General features: G+C 41.4%; 1 protein-coding gene across 1 annotated transcript; it reads left to right on the forward strand.

Moving 5' to 3' along the window:
• Positions 1–8,953: 8,953 nt before the first annotated feature.
• On the forward strand, positions 8,954–11,027 carry LOC141109961 (chemerin-like receptor 1). The gene has a single exon (XM_073601214.1). It carries the CDS (start codon positions 8,981–8,983, stop codon positions 10,022–10,024), a length of 1,044 nt encoding a protein of 347 aa, XP_073457315.1. The 5' UTR covers positions 8,954–8,980; the 3' UTR covers positions 10,025–11,027.
• The last annotated feature ends 15,076 nt before the right edge of the window (positions 11,028–26,103 follow it).

Below are 26,103 nucleotides of genomic sequence, written 5' to 3' on the forward strand. Positions count from 1 at the left end.
GGAACCCCCACGCCGTTTTGTTTAGTGTGGGGGTTCCCCTTAAAATCCATACCAGACTGAAGGGTCTGGAATGGATCTTGGGGAGGATCCCACGCCATTTTTTTTCCATTTTGGCGCAGGCTTCCTCTTCAAGATACTCAGCACACGAGTCGCACTGCAAGTTGGATCATCACGATCCAACTTCTGGTACAACATCTATTCAAATCAATGAGCTCTTATAGGGAACCATTGATTTTGACCTGTAAAACAAACGCTTGACACGGCTTAACAGCATTAAGCCCTGTTTAGCAGCTTTTAGCGGCGTCAGACATTTTTACAACTCGTTTTTACTGCTCCTGGAAGCACAGGCTGTTGTTTTTTTCTACTACCCTTAAATGCTTATGCCTCCAAACGCCTCTGAAAGTTTATGTGTGCATGGACACATAGGCTACCATAAAAGGGTGCTTAGAAGCAGTAAAAAAAAACATCAGATGCCCCTAACAGCAGCTGTAAAAGCGTCCTGTGTGCATGAGCCCTAAGGCTTGCTGCACCCTCTCATTCTCACTGTTACACCTCTCCACTGTGGTCCTTTCCCCCATTTGTTCTGTACAGCAGACTGTAATCCTACATCCTCAGTATTCTGCATCTTCATTGTGGTCACTTCTCCTGTTACCTCTGTACTGCAGGTTGTGGTTCTGTGATTCCCTCACTGTTCCATTCCTTCAATGGGGTCCCTTCTCCCACAGGCAGTATACTAAAAGGTTGTGCAATCCCATCATCACAATTTTACTTCTTCACTGGGGTCCCTTCTTCTCCTTGGCTCTATGCTCAAGAAGACTTTGCACTTTCTGTGTCTTCAGTGATCCATCTTCAATACTCCTTAGTCCAGGGTTTCTTTCTCCCATGGTTGTAGGTAAGAACTGCAAATTGTTTTGCTTATCAGGAAATGGTAGTCTCACTCGCAACACTTACATTGAAAAATCATATGCACTGTGTGCAGGGGAAATATTATGGTTTTTAGCTGGAACTGTTAGACTATGTGGACATACACAGATAGGGAAGTAATAGACAGCAGAGGATACCCTGGAGAGCTTGTATATTAGTCCTTAGGTCAGTTTATCAACTTTAAAGTATGCTTACACTTTTGCAGCCAAGTTGGAATAACACCTAGTTTATATTTGTTACGTGTTCCCATTAACGTGAAATATCTTAAAAAAAATTTTTTTTAAATGCTGGTTTCTAGTTTAACCACTTTAGGACCGAGCCTCTTTTTGAGATGTGTTATTTACAAGTTAAAAACATTTTTTTGCTAGAAAATTATTTAGAACCCCCAAACATTATACTTTTTTTTTTTCTAACACCCTAGAGAATAAAATGGCGGTCTCAATACTTTCTGTCACTCCGTATTTGCGTAGCAGCCTTACAAGTGCACTTTTTTGGAAAAAATACACTTTTTTTAATGAAAAAATAAGACAACAGTAAAGTTAGCCCAATTTTTTTTTATATTGTGAAAGATAATGTTACGCCGAGTAAATTGATACCCAATATGTCATGCTTCAAAATCGTTCCCGCTCGTGGAATGGCGACACACTTTTACCCTTAAAAACACCTTTAGCACCTTTACCCTTAAAAATCTCCATAGGTGACGTTTAAAAAATTCACAAGTTGCATGTTTTGAGTTACAGAGGAAGTCCAGGGTTAGAATTATTGCTCTCGCTCTACCGATTGGAGCGATACCTCACGTGTGTGGTTTGAACACCGTTTTCATATGCGGGCGCTACGTATGCGCTCGCTTCTGCATGCGAGCTCGGCGGGATGGGGTGCGTTTAAAAATTTTTTTTTCCTTATTTATTTTACCTTTTATTTTTTATTTTTACACCATTTTAAAAAAATAATAAAATGTGTCACTTTTATTTCTAATACAAGGAATGTAAACATCCCTTGTAATAGAAAAAAAGCATGACAGGACCTCTTAAATATGAGATCTGGGGTCAAAAAGACCTCATATCTCATATTTACACTAAAATGCAATTAAAAAAAAAAAAAAAAAGTTGTAATTTTAAAAAAAAAATGTCCCTTTAAGAGCTATGGGCGGAAGTGTCGTTTTGATGTCCCTTCCACCCTGCAATGTTATGAAGATGAGTGGGGGCCATCTTCCCCTCACTTGTCTCCATACCCAGTAAGGGTGAAGATCCAATCGCCTCCGCCGCTCCTGATGGCTCTGGTAAGCGGCGGAGGGCGCATACCTAGTGATCAGGAACAGCGATCTCTCTCTACTCCCAGTCAGTCCCCCCCCCACCCACAGCCAGAAACACCTCACTATGATACACTGAACTCCTTGATCGCCCCCTAGTGCTAACTCCTTCCCTGCCATTGTCATTTATACAGTAAGTAGTGCCTATTTTTAGCTCCGATCGCGGTATAAATGTCAATGGTCCCAAAAAAGTGTCAAAAGTGTTCGATCTGTCCTCCACAATGTCGCAGTCCCGCTAAAAATTGCTGATCACTGACATTACTAGTAAAAAAATAAAATAAAAATTTTTTTTTGGATATTTATTATAGCAAAAAGTAAAAAATATATATATATTTTTTTTTTTCAAAATTGTCAGTCTTTTTTTGTTTATAGCGCAAAAAATTAAAGCCACAGAGGTGATCAAATACCACCAAAAGAAAGGTCTATTTACCACCAGAAGAGTAACAAGCAGCCTGTGGGTAGCGTGTACCTGTTATAGATGGCACGGCTTCTAGCAGTGAGGGAGATGTTGTCAGAACTCCTTCCACCAGTGGTCTGTCTCCTATAGAAATGGGAACGGATTGCGCCACAGAGGTTCCGTATCCTGTACAGAGATACGGAAGCTCAGGTGGATGTGGACATTGGCTCAGCCTGTCCCTCCAAAATGCAAGTTATAAGTTTTCACGGGGAATTGAGAATTAACTTGAGAACAGTTGCAGTGCAATGTACATGGTGTACGTTCATTTCTAAGAGCAGAGGCCCACTCTAACCACTTATGGACCGCCCGCCGTCATTATAATGCCATAATGCCATAATGCCATAATGCCATATAATGTCATATAACATCTCTCTTTAGCACTTGGAGAAGAACAACTCAGCTGTGAGCTCGGTGGGGTACCAGTCAGCTATAACAGAAAAATGGTCAATTACATAGTAGCAGGTATTAACTCTAATGCCATGTACACACGATCGGACATTCCGACAACAAAATCCCATGTTTTTTTTCCAACGGATGTTGGCTCAAACTTGTCTTGCATACACACGGTCGCACAAAGTTGCTTGGAAATTCCGAACGTCAAGAACGGGGTGAAGTACAACACGTACGACGAGCCAAGAAAAATGAAGTTCAATAGCCAGTGCTGCTTTTCTGCTTGATTCTGAGCATGCGTGGCACTTTGTGCTTCGGAATTGTCTACACACGTTCGGAATTTACGAGAATGGATTTTGTTGTCGGAAAATTTGAGAACCAGATCTCAAATTTTGTGCGATGGAAATTCCAATGGAAACTGTCCGATGGAGCTTACACATTGTCGGAATTTCCGACAACAAGCTCCGATTGCATTTGCCGTTGGAAAGTCCGACCGTGTGTTCGCGGCATTAGAGGGAAATGACGCCCTTGCTGGTGTTGTAGCGAATGTGTGTGACCATACATGTAGTACTGGTAGGTCAGTCGTGGCTAAGTAAGATTGTCAATTTCCAAAGAATAACACATTGAACCAGATCAGATGTTGAGAAACTGTTGTTCTTTATGTTTACTAAGATAAACCCATCATTCTGCCTCCACACTCCTCTCTACTGCTCTCTGCCAGCCTTTAATATTAGGACAGCTACTCTGCTTCCAATATTTAGGGATGAGGGGTCCCTAAATCCCTCTGCTTCCAATATTTAGGGATGAGGGATCCCTAAGCCCGGGTTCACACTATAACGGGCTGCGGATCGCACAGGAGCGCTGTGCGACCCTGTTCCCCATTTCAGGGACGAATCAGGGCTGATTCTATGCCTGAATTTGGCCCTGAAACGGAGCCAAGGACACACAGCGTTTTTGTGTAGTGCGCTCCGCAGCCGCCCCCCGGAGATATGTGAACCGGCTCCATAGGGAGCCAGTCACATTCTCCTGCTATGCGAATTCGATGTGGGGAAACGCACATCTAATTCGCATAGGTGTGAACCTGGGCTCAATTCCTTTGCTTTAAGCATTTCCCCACATCTTCTGAACGCAGCCAGAAGTCTCATCCCTAAATATTGGAAGCAGAGTAGGGATGAGACTTTTGGCTGCATTCAGAAGATGTGGGGAAACACTTAATTTAGATGATTTTAAAGAGGAAGGGGTAGTATGAAATAAGTAGTGAAAAGGGGTAAATTCATAGGCTTAAAGTGTAGTGCCAGAATTTTTTAATCTTGGGGCAGTTCCACCATAGGTGCAAATATGTGCCCTCCTTTGGACAGTCTCTCGAAAACACACAGAATCCGCTTGTGGAAAGATTCTTGATAGTTGTTGAGGTGTCCGGTACCATCTGCTTTCTATATATTAACCACTTAAAGAGGAGTTCCCATTAAAAAAAAAAATAAAAGTCAGCAGCTACAAATACTGCAGCTGCTGACTTTTAATTGGACACTTACCTGTCCCAGGGTCCAGTGATGCGGGGGTTGAAGCCCAGCTCATGTCCCCCTCCGTTCAGCGGTGCCGGCATTGCAACTGTGGGCGCCAGGCTGTGGCTTCACAGCCTGGCACCCACTGCGCATGCGTGAGCGGCGCCGCGCACCGTGATTGGCCGCTCAGTCATCTGGAGCCTGTAATGGGTCCCAGATGATTGACAAGAGGGAGGGAGCAGAGCTGAGCTCTTCCTGTGCCAAGAATGATGTCACCAGCCCAGGCACTGAAAGAGGCAGACTACGAGGGACCCCCTAGCAACAGGCATTTAGAGTTGAGTAAAAAAAAAAAAAAATTCCAAATGTTTTTTTTTAATTTTTTTTTTTTAGGCACATTCATATATTTTCTTTTTTGGGTGGAACACCACTTTAAGGACCGAGCCTCTTTTTGAGATGTGTTGTTTACAAGTTAAAAACATTTTTTTTTTGCTAGAAAATTACTTAAAACACCCAAACATTAATATAATTTTTTTTCTAACACCCTAGAGAATAAAATGTTGGTCGTTGTAATACTTTCTGTCACATCATATTTGCGCAGCGGTCTTACAAGCGCACTTTTTTTGAAAAAAATACACTTTTTTGAATTAAAAAATAAGAGAACAGTAAAGTTAGCCCAATTTTTTTTTTATATTGTGAAAAATAATGTTACGTGGAGTAAATTGATACCCAACATGTCACGCTTCAAAATAGCGCCCGCTCGTGGAATGGCGACAAACTATTAACCTTAAAAATCTCCATAGGCGACGTTTAAAAAATTCTACAGGTTGTATGTTTTGAGTTACAGAGGAGGTATAGGGCTGGAATTATTGCTCCCCTTCTACCGATCGCGGCGTTATCTCACATGTGTAGCTTGAACACTCTTTTCATATGCGGGCGCTGCTCACGTATGCGTTCGCTTCTGCATGCAAGCTCGGTGGGACTGGGCGGGTTTAAAAAATTTTTTTTTTTCTTATTTATTTTATCTTTTGTTTTTAATTTTTACACTGTTTTTTTACACAAAAAAATTGTGTCACTTTTATTCCTATTACAAGGAATGTAAAAATCCCTTGTAATAGAAATAAAGCATGACAGGACCTCTTAAATGTGAGATCTGGTGTCAAAAAGACTAAAATATTTACACTAAAATAAAAAAAAATGGCCCTTTAAGAGCTATGGGTGGAAGTGACGATTTGACGTCGCTTCTGCCCTGCAATGTTATGGAGACGGGTGGGGGCCATCTTCCCCTCACTCGTCTCCATACCCAGCAAGGGGTAACATCCGATGCATTATATGGAATATAATAGAAAATAAAAGAATATAATATAATAGAGTAAAACAGAACAGAATACAAAATAAAATAATAGAAAAAAATAGCATAGGAAAAAAAAGGGATAGAATAGAAAATAAAAGAATAGAGTAAAACAGAACAAAACTAGAAAAGGTACAATTTCTGGGGAAATTGTGAAAGTGTTCTTGCCTCTACAACTGGAGTGGGCGGAGTAACTGGGTGGGGTGGAGTGGCTTGAGTAACTGTGAAAAGTGTTAAAAAGCTTAATATTTTAAAAAGTATAAATAGTAGTAAAAAAGTTCCATCATTCGCTGAAAGAGCTGAACATTTTTTTCAAAAGTAATTTTTTTTTTCAAAAATGAATTTTTTTTAATCAAAAATGATTTTTTTTTCTTCAAAAATGATTTTTTTTTTCAAAAGTAATTTTTTTTTTCAAAGGTAATTTTTTTTTTCAAAAATGAATTTTTTTATTTCAAAAATAATTTTTTTTTCGAAATTATTATTTTTTTAAAGTAATTTTTTTTTCAAAAATAATTTTTTTTTTCAAAAATAATTTTTTTTTTTCAAAAATATTTTTTTTTTCAAAAATATTTTTTTTTTCAAATATATTTTTTTTTCAAAAATAATTTTTTTTTAAAAGTAATTTTTTTTTCAAAAATATTTTTTTTTTTCAAAAATAATTTTTTTTTTTTCGAAAATATTTTTTTTTTCAAAAATATATATTTTTTTTTCAAAATGATTTTTTTACTTTTTTCAAAAATTATTTTTTTTTTTCAAAAATATTTTTTTTTTTACATGGGGCGGTCATAATGTTTTGGCTGATCATGGGGTGGTCATAATGTTTTGGCTGATCATGGGGTTGTCAGCTTTTGTCACTTCCCACTCTAGTTTTGAACATTTCGCCATTCATTCCTATGGGACCAATTTCGCCGCAAAAACGTCATTTCGTGGACCATTCGGCAAAACATTCCACAAAGTAATAACACACCAATCGGGAACAATCCGCTCGTTTCGGTATATTATTTGTCTCTGTAGTGTGAAAACTGTGGGAGGAGTCTACAAGCATTATCAAGTCTAGCAGATGAAGTCACATGCATTTGGGGTGTCTCAGCATCTTGTGTTTACAACCACTGTTTCCTAGCAACGCTCATGCCCTGTTTATGCTTCCCAAATACTGCTTCATCAAAACTGCCCCATCAGAATTACCCCATCAAAACTGCCCCATCATATTCCTCTATTATAAATCAGTACATGGTGTGTCTGTCCCCTCCCCCGGGCTCTGTAATCAGAGCTGAGATGCTCCAGCCACCTCCCCCCTGTGTATAACAGAAGCTTTGGTAACCATGGCAACAAAACAAACACTAACAGTACACTCTGATTAATGGCTAAAATTTCCTGAAATGACCTCTAAACAAATGGCCGTATTTTAAAAACTATACATCCTACAGCGAAGATCTTTATATTGTGAGAATCACAAGACCCAGACCTAGATTTTGATGTATAGTATGTCTCTGAAATATTAAAAATGAAGGCACGGTCGCAGTTTAGAAATTGCCCTTCAAATTTGTAGGGGCTAGAGTGTAGTTTCAATGAATGTCAATGGACGGCGTGAGTTGCAAACAAATGGTCATATTGTGAAAACTATCAGGACTATGGCTTAGCCGTGGACATGTTTAGTGGCAGCAGGGATAGCTGAACGTTTTGATATAAGATTTATGTAGGTGGGCTTGAAAATGAGGGAGTGGCGGCAGTTTAGAAATCATGTTCTGATTTTCCAGCTTTTGTCATCTCCCACTCTAGTTTCCCCATTCATTCCTATGGGACCAATTTCGCCGCAAAAACGACGATATTTCGTGAACCATTTGGCGAAACGTTCCACAAAGTAATAGCACACCATTCGGGAACAATCCGCACGTTTCGGTATATTACTTGTCTATGTAGTGTAAAAACTGTGGGAGGAGTTAGGGTGGTAAATTTGGCTATAATAATAAGAATAATATATATGTGAGATAACAGTAAGTGGTCTTGCTATGCAAGAACACTTAATAAAATAGAAGAACAAAATACAATTAAGTATTAAATAAAGGAATAGAATAGAACAGAATAAAAAATAGAATATACAAGAGTAAAATAGAAAGAATATAGCCAGCTTCTGAAATTTGAATTTTGAATAGAATAAAGTAAAATTTGAATAGAATAGAAAAGAATATAATAGAAAATAATAGAATAGAAAAGAATAAATAGAATAGAAAGAATATAACAACACAACCATTTTCAGAAATTCTAATTTCAAATAGAATAAATTTGAATTTTGAATAGAATAGAAATAAATAGAATAGAATAGAAAGAAAAAAAAAACAATAGAATCGAATGGAATAGAAAGAATATAACCATCTTCCAAAACTTGAATAGAATAAAATTTTATGTAGAATCAAATTAGTTTAGAATGCAATTCAAATGAAATTCGATTTAAATTGTAATGAGATTAGAAAAATTTGGATCGATTCAAATTTAAATAAATAAAACAAACAACTCCGAAAACCATTTAAACTAATTTAAATGAACAAATTTATGTAAATAACAAATCAAAAGCAATACATTTTTTAATTCTGCACATGTCTATATGATAGAAAGCGCAGATAATTCCTGATCTGACCTTAGTCAAATAAATATGTTTGTGCCCTAACTTGTGACATCATTATAGAAGACTGCAGTCTTCTGAAGTCTGAGCCACATATGGACAGCTAATAGCAAACATTCCCCAGACAGCAATGTGGGCACCCAATGGAGGAGCCTCTCACTCTCCAGTCTGAAAGAAAGAAGACTGGGGACCCAACATCTCACGTGACCACCGAATTAGATAAATACGTGGGGTATTTAGTTTTTTTTTTTTGTTTTTTAATCCACTGTGATAATTAGCTGCATTTGTTGGGGTCTTTTATGTCTGCCTAAAGTTAAGTTTTAAGTAAAGAAAACAAGCCTTTGTTGCGGAGAACATCACCATTTTTTTTTTCATAAAAGATTTTTTTTCATTGTCACAGGTTTCTTTGACTCTGTTTTGCTTTGGGACAATGGAAAATTCTATGGCATATCTCAATATCTCAATGACACATATGCCCTTCACAGTCACTCCGCTGGACGAGCTGGAAGATACTTACTCAACTGACATATATGATGACTATGATGACAATAATAAAACGTCAGATATGTTTCATATAATTTCAATAGTAATCTATTCTGTGGCCTTTCTTCTGGGGACAATTGGAAATGGTCTGGTCATCTATTTCACCACTTTTAGGATGAAAAGGACAGTCAATGTTGTTTGGTTCCTTAATTTAGCCATAGCTGACTTTATCTTCACATTTTTCCTGCTGTTCAACATTGTCCATTTCGCCCTTGGTTTTCACTGGCCTTTAGGGAAATTCATGTGCAAGCTTAACAGCACTATGAGATCCATCAATCTGTATGCCAGCATCTTCCTGCTCACTGTGATCAGCATCGATCGTTGTACATCAGTAATGTTCCCTGTTTGGTGCCAGAATCACCGAACTCCTAGAGTGGCCTCCTTTGCAGCCCTGGCAGTTTGGATCCTAGCATTCCTTTTCAGCGTACCTACTTTTATATTCAGAGATACGGCCAATCATAACAATTTAATTGTTTGCTTTTCCAAATTTCATGAAGATTCAAATGTTGCTAGTTCAATATACAAGGGCATGATCATAATACGACTCATATTTGCTTTCATCATTCCGCTCTCTCTAATTATCCTGTGTTATGTAATAATTATGTATCGCATCCAAAGAAACAGCATGAACACATCTGGCAAGCCATTTAAAATGATTTTAGCTATTATAATTACATTTTTTATCTGCTGGTTTCCTTTCTATCTCTTCTCCTTTTTGGAGTTGTCTGCAATGTATCCTGGCAATGATCACCTGTATGATGTAACACGCATTGGATCACCTCTTACCACCAGTTTGGCCTACATTAACAGCTGCATCAACCCTGTTCTCTACGTGTTTACACTGCGAGATTTCAAAACAGAGTTACGCAAATCTTTACGGTCAGTTCTTGAAAAAGCTGCAGGAAAGTGTTCCAGCAAGCTTCAGGAGTAAGACCAGCTCAACCTTTTAATCTGAGCAAGTGTAAACTGAAGCCACATCTACAAATGAAAATGTATTGTCATGGATTAAGGAGACATGAGCTCTTTGGCTTTTTTTCAGGATATTTTGATTTGTTTTACTTATGTTTCCCGGATTCAATAGTCTATCCTAGTAATTACTGTAATTTCAAATAAGTTTACCTGCCTCCATTTGTTAAAGAAGGCTGCTGTAATTTTCCACAATACTAGAATACCAGTTCTGGTTAAATTCAGCTGATAAATCCTTTGCACTCCAAATACCTGGAAACATATCTGGACATGCTGACTTTTTTTTCCATTGTTTTTAGCCCTGTCAATATGTACATAATTTCTGATGTAGGGTCAATGACGACTTTCTCAGCCTTTGGACTTCTCAATATCTCACATCCCAAAAATTGCCTATTATGTTTCTTTGCTGATTTACCAATCTCTAAACATGCCAAAACTTTACTATGAATATTTTACAGTTGAAAGCGATCCTCTCCTCCTTCCTTTGGGGCTTGGTAAAACATGTCAATCTTCCATTATTCAAACTTACTTATGATCTTTGCAAAAAAACTGCAGGTCTTTGATAATAGATGATGAAAAAATATGGTGCAGATGGGTTACAAAATTAGGTATGCTTGTTTCTCTGGATCCAGGATCCTGATTAGCCCACATTGTACATTTATTTGAATGGTTACTTATGATCATTTTTTTCAGTGTCCAATGTCCATTATAGGCCCTTCTATGTCTATAATATATAGCTGTAAAGAGATGTGAGAGACTAGACCAGGGATATGCAATTAGCAGACCTCCAGCTGTTGCAAAACTACAAGTCCCATCATGCCTCTGCCTCTGGGTGTCATGATTGTGGCTGTCAGTGTCTTGCTATGCCTCATGGGACTTGTAGTTCTGCCACAGCTGGAGGTCCGCTAATTGCATATCCCTGGACTAGACTGTTGAATTGTTATTACCATATATATATATATATATATATATATATATATATATATATATATATATATATATATATATATATATATATATATATATATATATATATATAAACATTTATTCACACAAAAAAACAATAAATATATCTTGAAAAAATCAATAAACCAACTTGGACAGTCAACAGTTATATCTACACTGCTTGCTTTAAAATTAATGGGGTATTAATGATTACAGATCTGTGGTATTTGGTGTATTTTTATATCTGCCTGGAGATAATCTTTAGGTACAAGGAAATTAGCTTTTGTTACAGGAAACATTACCCATTTTTCCCCCTATTTTTTTCAAATTTTTACAGGTTTCTTTGTCTCTGTTCTGTCTTGAGACAATAATGAATTATACTATGACTTATATCATATAATGCCTTTAACAGAAATTATTAAAACAACTTAAATATGTTCTATTGTCTTCTGTTTCTAAGTGTAGAATATGTATAGAGTTATACACTATATGGCCAAAAAGTTGAGGACACCCTCCATATTATTGAGTTTCCAGTGAAGGGTACTGTAAGTGCTAAAGTATACAAACAGTCCCCATTTTGAAGCCTTATATGCAAGTTGTTGGCCATAAAAAGGTTATGGGGTCCAGGTACTGCTCTGGGGAACAAGTCAATACAAACATTTTTTTTAAAAAGATCGTTTTTAATGATGCTTAACCACCTCAATACAGGGCACTTATATCCCCTTCCTGCCCAGGCCATTTTTCAGCTTTCAGCGCTGTCACAATTTGAATAACAATTGCGCGGTCATGCTACACTGTAACCATGTGGAATTGTTATTATTTTCTTCACACAAATAGAGCTTTCTTTTGGTGGTATTTAATCACTCCTGGGTTTTAAATTTTTTCCCCCCCAAAAAAAAGACCAAAAATGTTAAAAAGAAAAAGTTTTTCTTAGTTTCTGTCAGTAAATTTTGTAAATAAGTAATTTTTCTAATACACTGATGGGCACTGATGAGGCAGCACTTATGGCAACTGATGAGGCGGCACTTATGGCAAATGATGAGGCGGCATTGATGAGGAGGCATGAATATGCAGCACTTATGGGCACTGATAGGTGGCACTGATATGTGGCACTGATGAGCACTGATAGGCGGTACTGATGGGTGGCACTGACTGGCATCACTAATGGCCACTGATTGCTAGCACTTGTGGGCACTGATTGCTAGCACTTGTGGGCACTGATTGGAACTGATTGCTGGCAGTGGTGGCACTTAATTGTAATCAGGGCACTGATGATCAGTGCCCTGATTACATACCTAGCTGTCCCCTGTGAGGAGGTGCTGCTGATCGTCTCCCCTCGCCTCACACTCTGTCAGTGTGAGGCGAGGAGCGCCGATTACCGGCATCTCAGTGTTTACATGTGACCGGCTGTGATTGGACACAGCCGATCACATGGTTAAAGAGCTGCTGCTCTTTACACAGATCGGGGTTGTGCCATGTCCCGCGATGGCCAGGGGGCGCACGAGAGCAGTCGTTATATGATGTCCACCCAGAACGAGAGCCACACTGTCCAGCCGTCATTTGAGAGTGGGCGGGCGGCAAGTGGTTAAAGTGCAACAACTAACATTTATAAAGAAAAAAAAATTAAATGACATTTAAAATGGCGGCAATACTGTACCAGGTTATGTTAAAAAAAGGTGCCAGGGTCCCCCCCCCACAATCAATACCCAGCCCTTCGGATCTGGTATGGATTTCAAGGGGAAACCCATGCCAATTTTTGTTAAAAAACAGTGTGGCGCCCCCAAAATCCATACCAGATCCCTATCTGCAGCCTAGCAGGCCAGGAAAAGGGGGGGCCGAGTGTCCTCCTGAATCATACCAGGCCACATGCCCTCAACGTGGGGGGGGTGAGTGCTTTGGGGCAGGGAGACCTGCAGGCAAGTCTGTTGCTTTTCTCATCATGGGCAAACCCCAGGTTTGCATTCATGTGGATGTAAACCCAAACAAAGAACTTCTCTTATTTGTTCTCCTTTGTTCTGTTAAATATACCATTAAAGGGTTTTGTTATATCTACTCTATATGTGCCCTCTTTATTCTGCCAAGAACCCAGTGCTGCCCTATGCACTCTGCATTGTTATCCCAAGCAATATTAGCCCTACCTCAATTCTCTACTGTGAAGTGTGAACCATAGATTACATCTCCCTACATTATGGAGATAAGGAGAAAGGGAGTTTTTCTGTATGTCTCACATACTTCCTGCCCTAGTGTAACAATGCTGGTCCTCCATAGATACAGCGGAGGAGTGAAAAAGTTCACAAGTAAAATACATAAAGTTTATTATACAAAGATGAAAAAGGGCAACACAGTTCCATTACAAGAAACTCATATATAAACCAATATCACATGACTGTCATATGAATACCCATCAATCCACTGAAGGGGACCAATAAAGGTCACAAAAAACACAAATAGAACACCAATGCGTTTCAACTCCAGTCATCTTCCTCAGGGGGTTGTTGAAATGGGAAATCTCTACAAAAGAATATTATAATAGCCAAAAAAATACAAAACAATTATGTATAAAAAGACTTAAAACAGTATAATATACCATGTTGCATTTTACATAGAAGTACACTCACAGTGTTGGGCAGGAGGCATGTTATTTGAATCCCCAGGTGAAAATGAAAGAGCCTAAAAAAATCTAACTAATGCAGCCACACCATCTAAGGACTGGTAAGCTACAATATTTTACATTTTTGGTTTTGGGTCTAGATGCACTTTAAGGTGCTTGTTTGCAATCACTATTATCATATTGTGTGTTTGTGTGCGTGGGAAGGAGGATGATTTCATTTATATAGCCACCAAATCTAAATACTGATAAGCTGAAATATTTTATTTTTGTTCCTGGGTTTACGTACACTTTAACAAAAAAGTGTGGTGCCTTTTCAGATAAAGTTTAACCAATACTCTGCTATCACTAAAAGATCAACTCTGATTGGTTGCTTTCTTCAGTTTTTTTACTGATTAATCTCTTTTCTTTGGTATATACGGTTTTGGTTGTCTTTTGTTTTTTTTTTGAGGTTCACAGATTACTTTATAAATAATACATTTCCAGTTAAAACCATAGAGCTTGCTGCAACTGTACCCTGGAGGTTCACAAACACGTAACCAGTTAAAGTGATTGTAAAGGCTTGTTTTCTTTTTTTTTTCTTTTTTTTTTAATAACAAACATGTTATACTTACCTGTGTGCAATTGGTTTTGCACAGAGCAGTCCGGATCTGCCTCTTTTGGGGTCCCTCTTTTCTGCTCCTTGTCCCTCCCTCTGGTGAGTGCCCCTCAGCCAGCAGCTTGCTACAAGGGGCACCCAAGCTGAGTCAGAGCTCCTTGTATCCATTCAGACATGGAGCCCCAAGCTGGCCCCACACCTCTCTCCCCTGATTGGCTGACTGACTTTGATTGACAGCCACATGAGTCAATGGAGCCGCTGCTCTGTCTCAGCCAATCAGGAGGAGTGCTCTCGATGGCTGAGGGGATCGTGGACATCTCTGGAGAGAGAAGGAGCTCAGGTAGGTAATTGGGGTGTGCTGGGGCGGCTACTACACACAGAAGGTTTTTTATCTTAATGCATTAAGATAAAAAAACCTTCTGCCTTTACAACTCCTTTAAGGTTCGCTTGGATACTATTTACAGCTTCCCACTAGCTATCTGTATATGATGTTTCTTTGTACAATGTTCCGTGCTAAGGATATGTTAATAAATGTCTTCTGGCCCAAGCTGACTTTGTTTTTGGCTGCTGTAAAATGATCAGAAACCAATCAGCAGAGCTGCCGATCATGTGCTCACTATGACAGCCAATCATAGTGATCACATGGCTTTGTTTACAAATAAGCTGGTGCTGGCATTTGCGCTGCCTGCCTCAGCTTTCAATGTGCCTCACAGCCCAGCAGCTGTTCAAGTGATATCCAGTCTACTGAGCATGGGATCACTATGACAGCCAATCTTAATGATCATGTGACTTTGTGTGCAAGCAAGCTGGCACTGGCTGGCTCAGCTTCCATTGTGCCTAGCAGTCTGGCATATGTTAAAGTAATACACACTATATACATATATATATATATATATATATATATATATATATATATATATATATATATATATATATATATATATATATATATATATATATATATATATATATATATATATATATATATATATATATATATATATATGCATATATATATATATATATATATATATATATATATATATACAGTGTGTATTACTTTAACATATGGCAGACTGCGAGGCACAATGGAAGCTGAGCCAGCCAGTGCCAGCTTGCTTGCACACAAAGTCACATGATCATTATGATTGGCTGTATATATATATATATATTTATATATATATATATATATATATATATATATATATATATATATATATATATATATATATATATATATATATATATTTGTATATGCTGTATATGTTTTTTAAATCAAATGATATAATATTACACACACATATAAAATGTTAAAGCTAAAAAATACTTTACTTTTTTTCATTAAAAAAAAAATAAATCGATGGGTACATAGTGTCGTAGCATCATCAATGATTGATTGATGGCGGGGAGCTGTGTGGTGTATTTTGCAGTAAACTGGAGATTCAGAAAATACTAGTTTATAAAGTGATTTGATGGCTTATCTGAAGCCCCTGATGCAACCCCTGTGTGATATTATGCGGTCTGCTAATATTTTGCATACCTGTGCTTAAGCCTCCATTCAGGAGAATTATTACTTGTCTTGCATACTCCTCCTGCAGCCACTTGTATACCATCTCCTTCCCAGGACTTCCCCTGCTGAGTCTTTATTGGGTTTAAATCCTTTTAAGTGAAATTGGTTCTCTTTATTTACAATTGATTGATGTGGTAGCATATACAGTATCTCCTGAAGAAGCCTATAAATCTGCGAAACGTGTCAGGTTGCTACATGCTGACAACTAATTGTAGATAAATGACATTGTGGACTTTAAATCTGATTATGATGAAATGTTTTTAAAATATATTCCAATGTTTTAACATGAATTCAATAAACTATATCAATCAGTTACCGTCACCTTAAAAATCCCAGCTCTCCCTCTGGGGAGCACTTCTTGTCTATCCTGTAGCATCATCAATGATTCCTATATACAGTATCTCACAAAAGTGAGTACACCCCTCAAATTTTTGTAAATATTTTATTATATCTTTTCATGTGACAACACTTAAGAAATGACACTTTGCTACAATGTAAAGTAGTGAGTGTACAGCTTGTATAACAGTGTAAATTTTCTGTCCCATCAAAATAACTCAACACACAGCAAATAATGTCTAAACCGCTGGCAACAAAAGTGAGTACACCCCTAAGTGAAAATGTCCAAATTGGGCCCAATTAGCCATTTTCTCTATCCGGTCTCATGTGACTCGTTAGTGTTATGCCCCGTACACATGAGCGGAATTTCCGTCGGAAAAATCTTGGTTGGTTTTATCAACGGAATTCCGCTCAAACTTGGCTTGCATACACACGGTCACACAAAAGTTCTCTGAACTTTCGACCGTCAAGAACACAATGATGTACAACACTACGAAGTTCAACGCTTCCGAGCATGCATTGAATTGTTTCCGAGCATGCGTAGGAATTTTGCGCATCGGAATTGGTACAGACGATCGGAATTTCCGATCAGAACTTTTTCTGACCGAAAAATAGAGAACCTGCTCTCAATCTTTTGCTGGTGGGAATTCCGCCAGCAAAAGTCCAATAGAGCATACACACGATCTGAATTTCTGACCAAAAGCTCACATCGGACTTTTGCTGAGGAAATTTCAAATCGTGTGTATGGGGCATTACAAGGTCTCAGGTGTGAATGGGGAGCAGGTATGTTAAATTTGGTGTTATCGCTCTCACTCTCTCATACTGGTCACTGGAAGTTCAACATGGTACCTCATGGCAGAGAACTCTCTGAGGATCTGAAAAAAGAATTGTTGCTCTACATAAAGATGGCCTAGGCTATAAGAAGATTGCCAAGACCCTGAAACTGAGCTGCAGCACGGTGGCCAAGACCATGCAGCTATTTAACAGAACAGGTTCCACTCAGAACAGGCCTCGCCATGGTCGACCAAAGAAGTTGAGTGCACATGCTCAGCCTCATATTCAGAGGTTGTCTTTGAGAAATAGATGTGCGAGGGCTGTCAGCATTGCTTCAGAGGTTGTAGGGGTGGGGGGTCAGCCTGTCAGCGCTGAGACCATACGCCGCACACTGCTTCAAATTGGTCTGCATGGCTATCGTCCCAGAAGGAAGCCTCTTCTAAGAATGATACACAAGAAAGCCCTCAAAACAGTTTGCTGAAGACAAGCAGACTAAGGACATGGATTACTGGAACCATGTCCTGTGGTCTGATGAGACCAAGATAAACTTTTTTGGTTCAGCTGGTGTCAAGTGTGAGTGGCAGCAACCAGGTGAGGAGTAGAAAGACAAGTGTGTCTTGCCTACAGTCAAGCATGGTGGTGGAAGTGTCATGGTCTGGGGCTGCATGAATGCTGCCGACACTGGGGAACTACAGTTCATTGAGGGAACCATGAATGCCAACATGTACTGTGACATACCGAAGCAGAGCATGATCCCCTCATTTCGGAGACTTGAGCATCTGTGGGGCATCCTCAAACAGAAGGTGGAGGATCGCAAGGTCTCTAAAATCCACCAGCTCCATGATGTCATCATGAAGAAGTGGAAGAGGACTCTAGTGGCAACCTGTGAAGCTCTGGTGAACTCCATGCCCAAGAGGGTTACGGCAGTGCTGGAAAATAATGGTGGTCAAACAAAATATTGACACTTTGGGCCCAATTTGGACATTTTCACTTAGGGTTGTACTCACTTTTGTTGCCAGCGGTTTAGACATTAATGGCTGTGTGTTGAGTTATTTTGAGGGGACAGCAAATTTACACTGTTATGCAAGCTGTACATTCACTACTTTAAATTCCATATATCGGGAAAACAAAGAAGCCATTAAAAGTCAGAATTGGAAAACACATTCAAAGTATCCTTAAAAAGGACGATGAACGTCCCCTTGCTCTCCATTTTATCAAATTTCACAATGCTGAACTCAAGGTACTCGTCTTCAAAGGAATCTACAAACTTAACTTACCACCATAAAGAGGAGACTTTGATAGAATTCTCTATCAGAAAGAAAAGATGTGGATTTACAACCTGAACAGTCTGAATGTAACTTGTCTGTATCCCTTGAACCTTGAGTCCCTCTGCAGTTTCCTACCCTCCCATGGAGGCAGCTTCCTGATCTTCACTACATAATAAACTCTTGATGTTTACTTTTTCCTGTCTGTTCTCTCTCCATTGATGGGTTATTTCATTTTCTAATTGTAGCTAAGTAAGGGACTAATTGATGTACACTGGGGACGGAAAGTATTCAGACCCCCTTAAATTTTTCACTCTTTGTTATATTGCAGCCATTTGCTAAAATCAATTAAGTTCATTTTTTTTCTCATTAATGTACACACAGCACCCCATATTGACAGAAAAACACAGAAAATTTTTGCAGATTTATTAAAAAAGAAAAACTGAAATATCATATGGTCCTAAGTATTCAGCCCCTTTGCTCAGTATTTAGTAGAAGCCCCTTTTGATCTAATACAGCCATGAATCTTTTTGGGAAAGATGAAACATGTTTTTCACCCCTGGATTTGGGGTCCTCTGCCATTCCTCCTTGCAGATCCTCTCCAGTTCTGTCAGGTTGGATGGTAAACGTTGGCGGACAGCCATTTTTAGGTCTCTCCAGAGATGCTCAATTGGGTTTAAGTCAGGGCTCTAGCTGGGCCATTCAAGAACAGTCACGGAGTTGTTGTGAAGCCACTCCTTCGTTATTTTAGCTGTGTGCTTAGAGTCATTGTCTTATTGGAAGGTACTGCAAAACACAAGGAGAAGGAGGCGCCTCTGGGTGCAGACGTTTAAAACAATTTATTAAAACAAAGCAACAAGTGGTATAGCACTCACATTTGCGTGGTCAATATAAAGCATAAAAGTGTCCCAGATCAATCCAGGGGGTTCGTGGAGTCATTTCATCTCTGCTGGTAGATGTAGGGGTCTGGGCAGTCTCACAGCGCTGGATGTGCTCGGCCGAGCAGTAGAGACAGGCACCAGAGCGAGGCTTGAATGGCAGCCGATCCAGTCGAGGGATGATGACGTCACACGATATGCGACGCGTTTCCTAAGCTGGCACGCCGTGAATGGTGTGACGGCGGCGCTCCTTTGTCAAGCTGCTGCTGCTTGACAAAGGAGCGCCGCCGTCACACCATTCACGGCGTGCCAGCTTAGGAAACGCGTCGCATATCGTGTGACGTCATCATCCCTCGACTGGATCGGCTGCCATTCAAGCCTCGCTCTGGTGCCTGTCTCTACTGCTCGGCCGAGCACATCCAGCGCTGTGAGACTGCCCAGACCCCTACATCTACCAGCAGAGATGAAATGACTCCACGAACCCCCTGGATTGATCTGGGACACTTTTATGCTTTATATTGACCATGCAAATGTGAGTGCTATACCACTTGTTGCTTTGTTTTAATAAATTGTTTTAAACGTCTGCACCCAGAGGCGCCTCCTTCTCCTTGTGTTTTGCAGTACCTTTGGGATAATGGCTTTCACTCCCACCAGAAGGCTGCCCTGAATGTGGACTCTACACATAACTCCTGCCCCCTTCACTTACTGTGTTACATTATGGACTCAGTTCTCATGCTATACTTATGAGATATATATATACATATGTTTTTTAAAACTCATCCTTGCACATTACTGTTATCTGGATATAGCTGTCATTACTTGCGCCGAATACTTGTTACATCTTATTGGAAGGTAAACCTTCGGCTCAGTCTGAGGCCCTGAGCACTCTGGAGAAGGTTTTCGTCCAGGATATCCCTGTACTTGACCGCATTCATCTTTCCCTCGATTACAACCAGTCGTCCTGTCCCTGCAGCTGAAAAACACCCCCACAGCATGATGCTGCCACTACCATGCTTCACTGTTGGGACTGTATTGGACAGGTGTTGAGCAGTGCCTGGTTTTCTCCACACATACCACTTAGAATTAACTTAGAATTAAGGCCAAAAAGTTCTATCTTGGTCTCATCAGACCAGAGAATCTTATTTCTCACCATCTTGGAGTCCTTCAGGTGTTTTTTTAGCAAACTCCATGCGGGCTTTCATGTGTCTTGCACTGAGGAGAGGCTTCCGTCAGGCCACTCTGCCATAAAGCCCTGACTGGTGGAGGGCTGCAGTGATGGTAGACTTTCTACAACTTTCTCCCATCTCCCGACTGTATCTCTGGAGCTCAGCCACAGTGATCTTTGGGTTCTTCTTTACCTCTCTCACCAAGGCTCTTCTCCCCCGATAGCTCAGTTTGGCCGGATGGCCAGCTCTAGGAAGGGTTCTGGTCGTCCCAAAAGTCTTCCATTTTAGGATTATGGAGGCCACTGTGCTCTTAGAAACCTTAAGTGCAGCAGAAATTTTTTTGTAACCTTGGCCAGATCTGTGCTTTGCCACAATTCTGTCTCTGAGCTCTTCAGGCAGTTCCTTTGACCTCATGATTCTCATTTGCTCTGACATGCACTGTGAGCTCTAAGGTCTTATATAGACAGGTGTGTGGCTTTCCTAATCAAGTCCAATCAGTATAATCAAACACAGCTCGACTCAAATGAAGGTGTAGAACCATCTCAAGGATGATCAGAAGAAATGGACAGCACCTAAATTAAATATATGAGTGTCAGAGCAAAGGGTCTGAATACTTAGGACCATGTGATATTTCAGTTTTTCTTTTTTAATAAATCTGCAAAAATGTCAACTATTCTGTGTTTTTCTGTCTGTATGGGGTGCTATGTGTACATTAATGAGGAAAAAAAAAATGAACTTAAATGATTTTAGCAAATGGCTGCAATATAACAAAGAGTGAAAAATTTAAGGGGGTCTCAATACCTTCCGTCCCCACTGTATATCTGTGGAAGCAGGACTATGGTGAGCAAATACTTAATCTATGGTGGAATGATGTGTCCCCCCTGGATCAATGATAAAACTGTATATATCCCCATTGGGCTACTTGATGTATACCTGCGGTGAGCAATGCCTAACTTTGGGTGATTTGATATGCCCCGTGAAGACTAAGGCCAAGACAGTATCTAGAGTTGTATGTAGTGGCCATGGCGGCCAGCTTGCAGTGTTATAGGTGGCTACGGCCTTCCATGTTCTGCTATATACTAACAAGCATGTGACAGTTCCTCCAATACTAAGAGAGAAATGGACAAGCTTATGGCCCTAACGAACCACCAACAAACTATAATGCCTAATTTATGGTAGATGGTCATGCCCCTCTCAGAGTGATGTTAGGAATAACACATGCTGTCCATATGTGGTATACATGCTGCAGTTTGTGATGATCTTTGTGGCTAAGGCTTCCTATGTCTTGATATGCACTACGAGACACATGATAGTCCCTCCAATACTAAGAGGTAAATACATAAGATGTTGGTCCTAATGAACGGCGAATAAATAATAATGTCCAAATTATGGTGGATGGTCATGCTTCCTATAGAGTGACTTTGAGACTGAACATATGCTGTCTGGACTAACTGATGTATATTTGCGGCAACAAGACTATGGTGAGCAATGCCTATTCCTCTGGTGGAATGATTGGTGTTATCCAACGCTGCACAGCAGCAAGCAAACGCTGCACAACAGCTAGCCAACGCTATCACACAGGAGCAAACCAAGGCGCTGTGCCAACAGATTGGTGCTGTACAGGAGCAATTGCAGAGGCTGTTTGAACAGCTAGCCACTGCTGCAAAAGCGGATAGGAAAACCCTGACTGAGGTTGTGGAGACACTAGCACAGTGGTCACCTGCTAAAATTGATGATGTTGGAGACAAGCCCTCAGCCATCCATGTGGGTTGCTTTCTTTCTAAGATGACTGCAGATGATGATCCAGAGGCCTTTCTGCTAACGTTTGAATGGACAGCTGAGAGGGAAGGTTGGCCTGAAACCCAGTGGGCCGGACTGGTAGCCCCCTTGTTTTCTGGAGAATCGCAGAAGGCCTACCATGATCTGGAGTCGGCAGAAGTGGAAGACTATGAGAAGGTCAAGCGGGAAATCCTGTTGCGACTTGGTATCACCTTGGCTGTGCGAGCAGAGCGGGTCCACAGCTGGTTCTTCCAAGATGAGAGACCCTAGGATCGCAGATGTTTGATCTAATCCACCTGGTGTGGAAATGGCTACAGCCGGAGTCCCTGTCTGCTCCACAAATAGTGGAGCATGTGGTCATTCCCCTGCAAAAGTGGGTGAGTCAAGAAGACCCCAAGTCGGCAGGCAACCTGGTGGAGCTCATTGAGAGATACTTTGCTGCAGAGAGCCTGGTCACCACCCCTACAGCCGCATGGTCTTTCCACCTAAAGCAACAGTCTCCCCAGGCAACCGGTAAGACTGTTCCAGGGGAAGTGGGTGGTAAACATGGCAAGGAGATAGGGGGAGGATTTTTGGTGCCAGGACTGAAGTTTGGTGTCCCAAACAAGGGAAGCCACTGCCTGTCAGCAAACCAAACTGGGGCAACATCAGGTGTTTCCGTTGCCAAGAACTGGGACATGTTGCAGCAAACTGTCCGTTGACAGATGAACCCATGCAGTGTGAGGTATCTATTAGAAGGCAGTCTATATTTGCTGCTGCTACATTCGCTGCAGCTCAAAATGTAGGAAAACACATGTGCCAAATAACTGTTAATCATAAGCCTATTATGGCCTTGATGGACTCTGGAAGTTTAGTGACTTTGGTTAAAGCTGAGATGGTTGAAACTGTGAATTTTAATGCTAAAAAAGTTGCTGTGATCTGTGTACATGGGGATACCCAGGTGTATCCTATAGCCTCTGTTCACTTTAAAACTGACTTAGGTACAGTGACCCATACGGTCAGACTTGTGCCCTACTGGGTGCACGAGGCCATGATTGGTAGGGATTTCCCTAAGTTTTGGGAACTGTGGGATCGTCCTGACTCGGTCACAGTAACTGACTCAGTGGCAGAGCCAGAACTCTTGGTCAGCACCAACAATGTGGGACTCCTCTCAGGGTTCCCCGGGTTTTCCTTTCTCAGTTATGGCAGGAGAACTGGAGGAGCCTGAGGATGTCCCCACAACCAGTGAAGGTGCAAGCCGTTTGCTGACTCTGAGGCTACATTAGAGTTTGCTGACCCTAATGTGCACAAGGAAAACTTTGGTACTGAGCAGAGAAAAGATCCTACTCTTGCCAGGCCTGGGAAATGTAACAGTGATTAACGATGTACCTGTCAGAGGACAGGCCTTGTTTTCCTTATTTCAGCAGCAATGAGGATTTACTATATCATGTCTATTAAAAGAATTATGAAATTGTTGAACAGATGGTGGTCCCTAAGCCATACAGACGGGTTGTGTTGGAACTTGCCCATGGGCACTTGCTAGGAGGTCATTTAGGGGTTAAGAAAACCAATGAAAGGGTGTTACACAGGTTTCACTGGCCTGGGATACAGAAAGATATTGAGAATTATTGTAAATCCTGTCCTGTGTGTCAGATGTCAGCCCCACTAACCCACTTCTGAAGTCCTTTAGTGCCTTTGCCCGTTATTGAAGTGCCCTTTGAGAGGATTGCCATGGACCTTGTAGGACCACTTCCCAATTCTGCCCGGGGTCATCAGAATATCCTTGTAATCATGGATTATGCTACCCGTTACCCCGAGGCATTTACCTTTTTCTGCTAAGAACATTGCCAAAGAGCTGTTCATCGTGTTCAGTCATGTTGGAATCCCTAAGGAGGTCCTTACAGATCAGGGCACCCCATTTATTACACAAATAACTAGGGAGCTGTGCAAGTTATTTAAGGTGACGCAGTTGCAAACCTCTGTGTACCACCCTCAAACTGATGGCTTGGTGGAATTTTTCAATAAAAGATTAAAGAGCATCTTAAAAAAGGTTGTTGACAAGGATGGGAAAAAACTGGGACTTCCTGATTCCATACTTGATTTTTGCCATCAGGGAGGTTCCCCAGTCCTCTACGGGGTACTCTCCATTTGAGTTGCTTTATGGGAGACAACCTCAGGGACTCTTAGACATAGCCAAGGAAACCTGGGAGGGGGAGCAGACACCCCACAAAAGTGTCATTGAGCATATCGCTCAAATGCAGGACAGGATTGCAGCAATCATGCCTATGGTAAAAGAACACTTACTGCAGGCCCAACAGAGAATATACAACAGGGGGGCCCAACTCTGTGTTTTCTCATCTGGTGACAGAGTCCTGGTGTTGGTTCCCACTGTTGAAAGCAAGTTCCTGGCTAAGTGGTAGGGTCCCTTCAAAGTAATTGAAAGAGTTGGGGAGGTCAATTGCAAAGTATATCAACCAGGTAAAAGGAAGCCTAAACAGATTTACCACATAAACCTGTTAAAGCCCTGGAAGGATAGACTGGCATTAACTGCGAGGCCCCTCCCGGTAACGCTTAAGGGTACTGAGTCCCCTCTGATCCCTGAGGTCACGATTCCAGACACCCTGTCGCATTCCCAAAAACAGGAAGCTAGAGAATTCCTAATAAGGAATAGAGAGAAATTTTCAGAGTTACCTGGCACGATTTCAGCAGTTCAGCATGATATAGTTACCGAACCTGGGGTCCGTGTCAAGCTCAAACCCTACCAAATTCCTGAAGCTAGAAGAAAGGACATCAGTGATGAAGTTAAAAGGATGTTGGAGCTAGATGTAATTGAGGAGTCCAGTGGTGACTTGTCTAGCCCCATCGTGTTAGTCCCAAAACCAGATGGCATGTAATGACTTCAGAAAGCTTAATGCAGTGACAAAGTTTGACACGTATCCAATGCCCAGGGTAGACATATAGACCGGTTTGGCAAGGCCCGCTATCTGACCCAGGGCCGATCCCAGGTGAGTGCTCAGAGAGGTGGGGGCGCTGAAGCGCCAGAGTGCTCCCTTCCCTCCTCCTCCTCCTCTTGTTCATGTCCCAGCGGCTCTCTCCACCGGTGTTCTGACGAGAAAAACAATGTGTTTCCTGCTCAAGCCCCTCCCCCTCCTCGGGGGTCTGTACTAATGGAGGGGGGTCTGTACTAATGGAGGGGGGTCTGTCCTCGGGGGTCTGTACTAATGGAGGGGGGTTCTGTACTAATGGAGGGGGGTCTGTCCTCGGGTGTCTGTATTAATGGATGGGGGTCTGTACTAATGGAGGGGGGTCTGTACTAATGGAGGGGGGGTCTGTCCTCGGGATCTGTACTAATGGGGGGGTCTGTACTAATGGAGGGGGGGTCTGTACTAATGGAGGGGGGTCTGTCCTGGGGGGTCTGTACTAATGGAGGGGGGTCTGTCCTGGGGGGTCTGTATTAATGGAGGAGGGGGGTTTGTCCTGAGGGTCTGTACTAATGGAGGAGGGGGGGGGTCTGTCCTGGGGGGTCTGTACTAATGGAGTAGGGGGGTCTGTACTAATGGAGGGTGGGTCTGTCCTGGGGGGTCTGTACTAATGGAGGAGGGGGGTCTGTCCTGAGGGGTCTGTACTAATGGAGGAGGGGGTCTGTACTAATGGAGGGGGGTCTGTCCTGGGGGTCTGTACTAATGGAGGGGTACTCTGTCCTGGGGGGTCTGTACTAATGGAGGGGGGTCTGTCCTGGGGGGTCTGTACTAATGGAGAAGGGGGGTCTGTCCTGCGGGGTCTGTACTAATGGAGGAGGGGGGTCTGTACTAATGGAGGGGGGTCTGTCCTGGGGGGTCTGTATTAATGGGGGGGTCTCTACTAATGGAGGGAGGGTGTGTATTAATGGAGGGGGTGTCTGTACTAAGGGAGGAGGGGGGTCTGTACTAATGGAGGAGGGGGGGTCTGTCCTGGGGGGTCTGTACTAAAGGAGTAGGGGGTCTGTACTAATAGAGGAGGGGGAGTCTGTCCTGGGGGGTCTGTACTAATGGAGGAGGGGGGGTCTGTCCTGGGGGTCTGTACTAATGGAAGAGGGGGGGTCTGTACTAATGGAGGGGGGTCTGTACTAATGGAGGAGGGGGGTCTGTACTAATGATGGGGGAGGGG

Source organism: Aquarana catesbeiana, linkage group LG10 (genome assembly GCF_042186555.1).
Source record: "Aquarana catesbeiana isolate 2022-GZ linkage group LG10, ASM4218655v1, whole genome shotgun sequence".
NCBI classification, from domain to species: domain Eukaryota; kingdom Metazoa; phylum Chordata; class Amphibia; order Anura; family Ranidae; genus Aquarana; species Aquarana catesbeiana.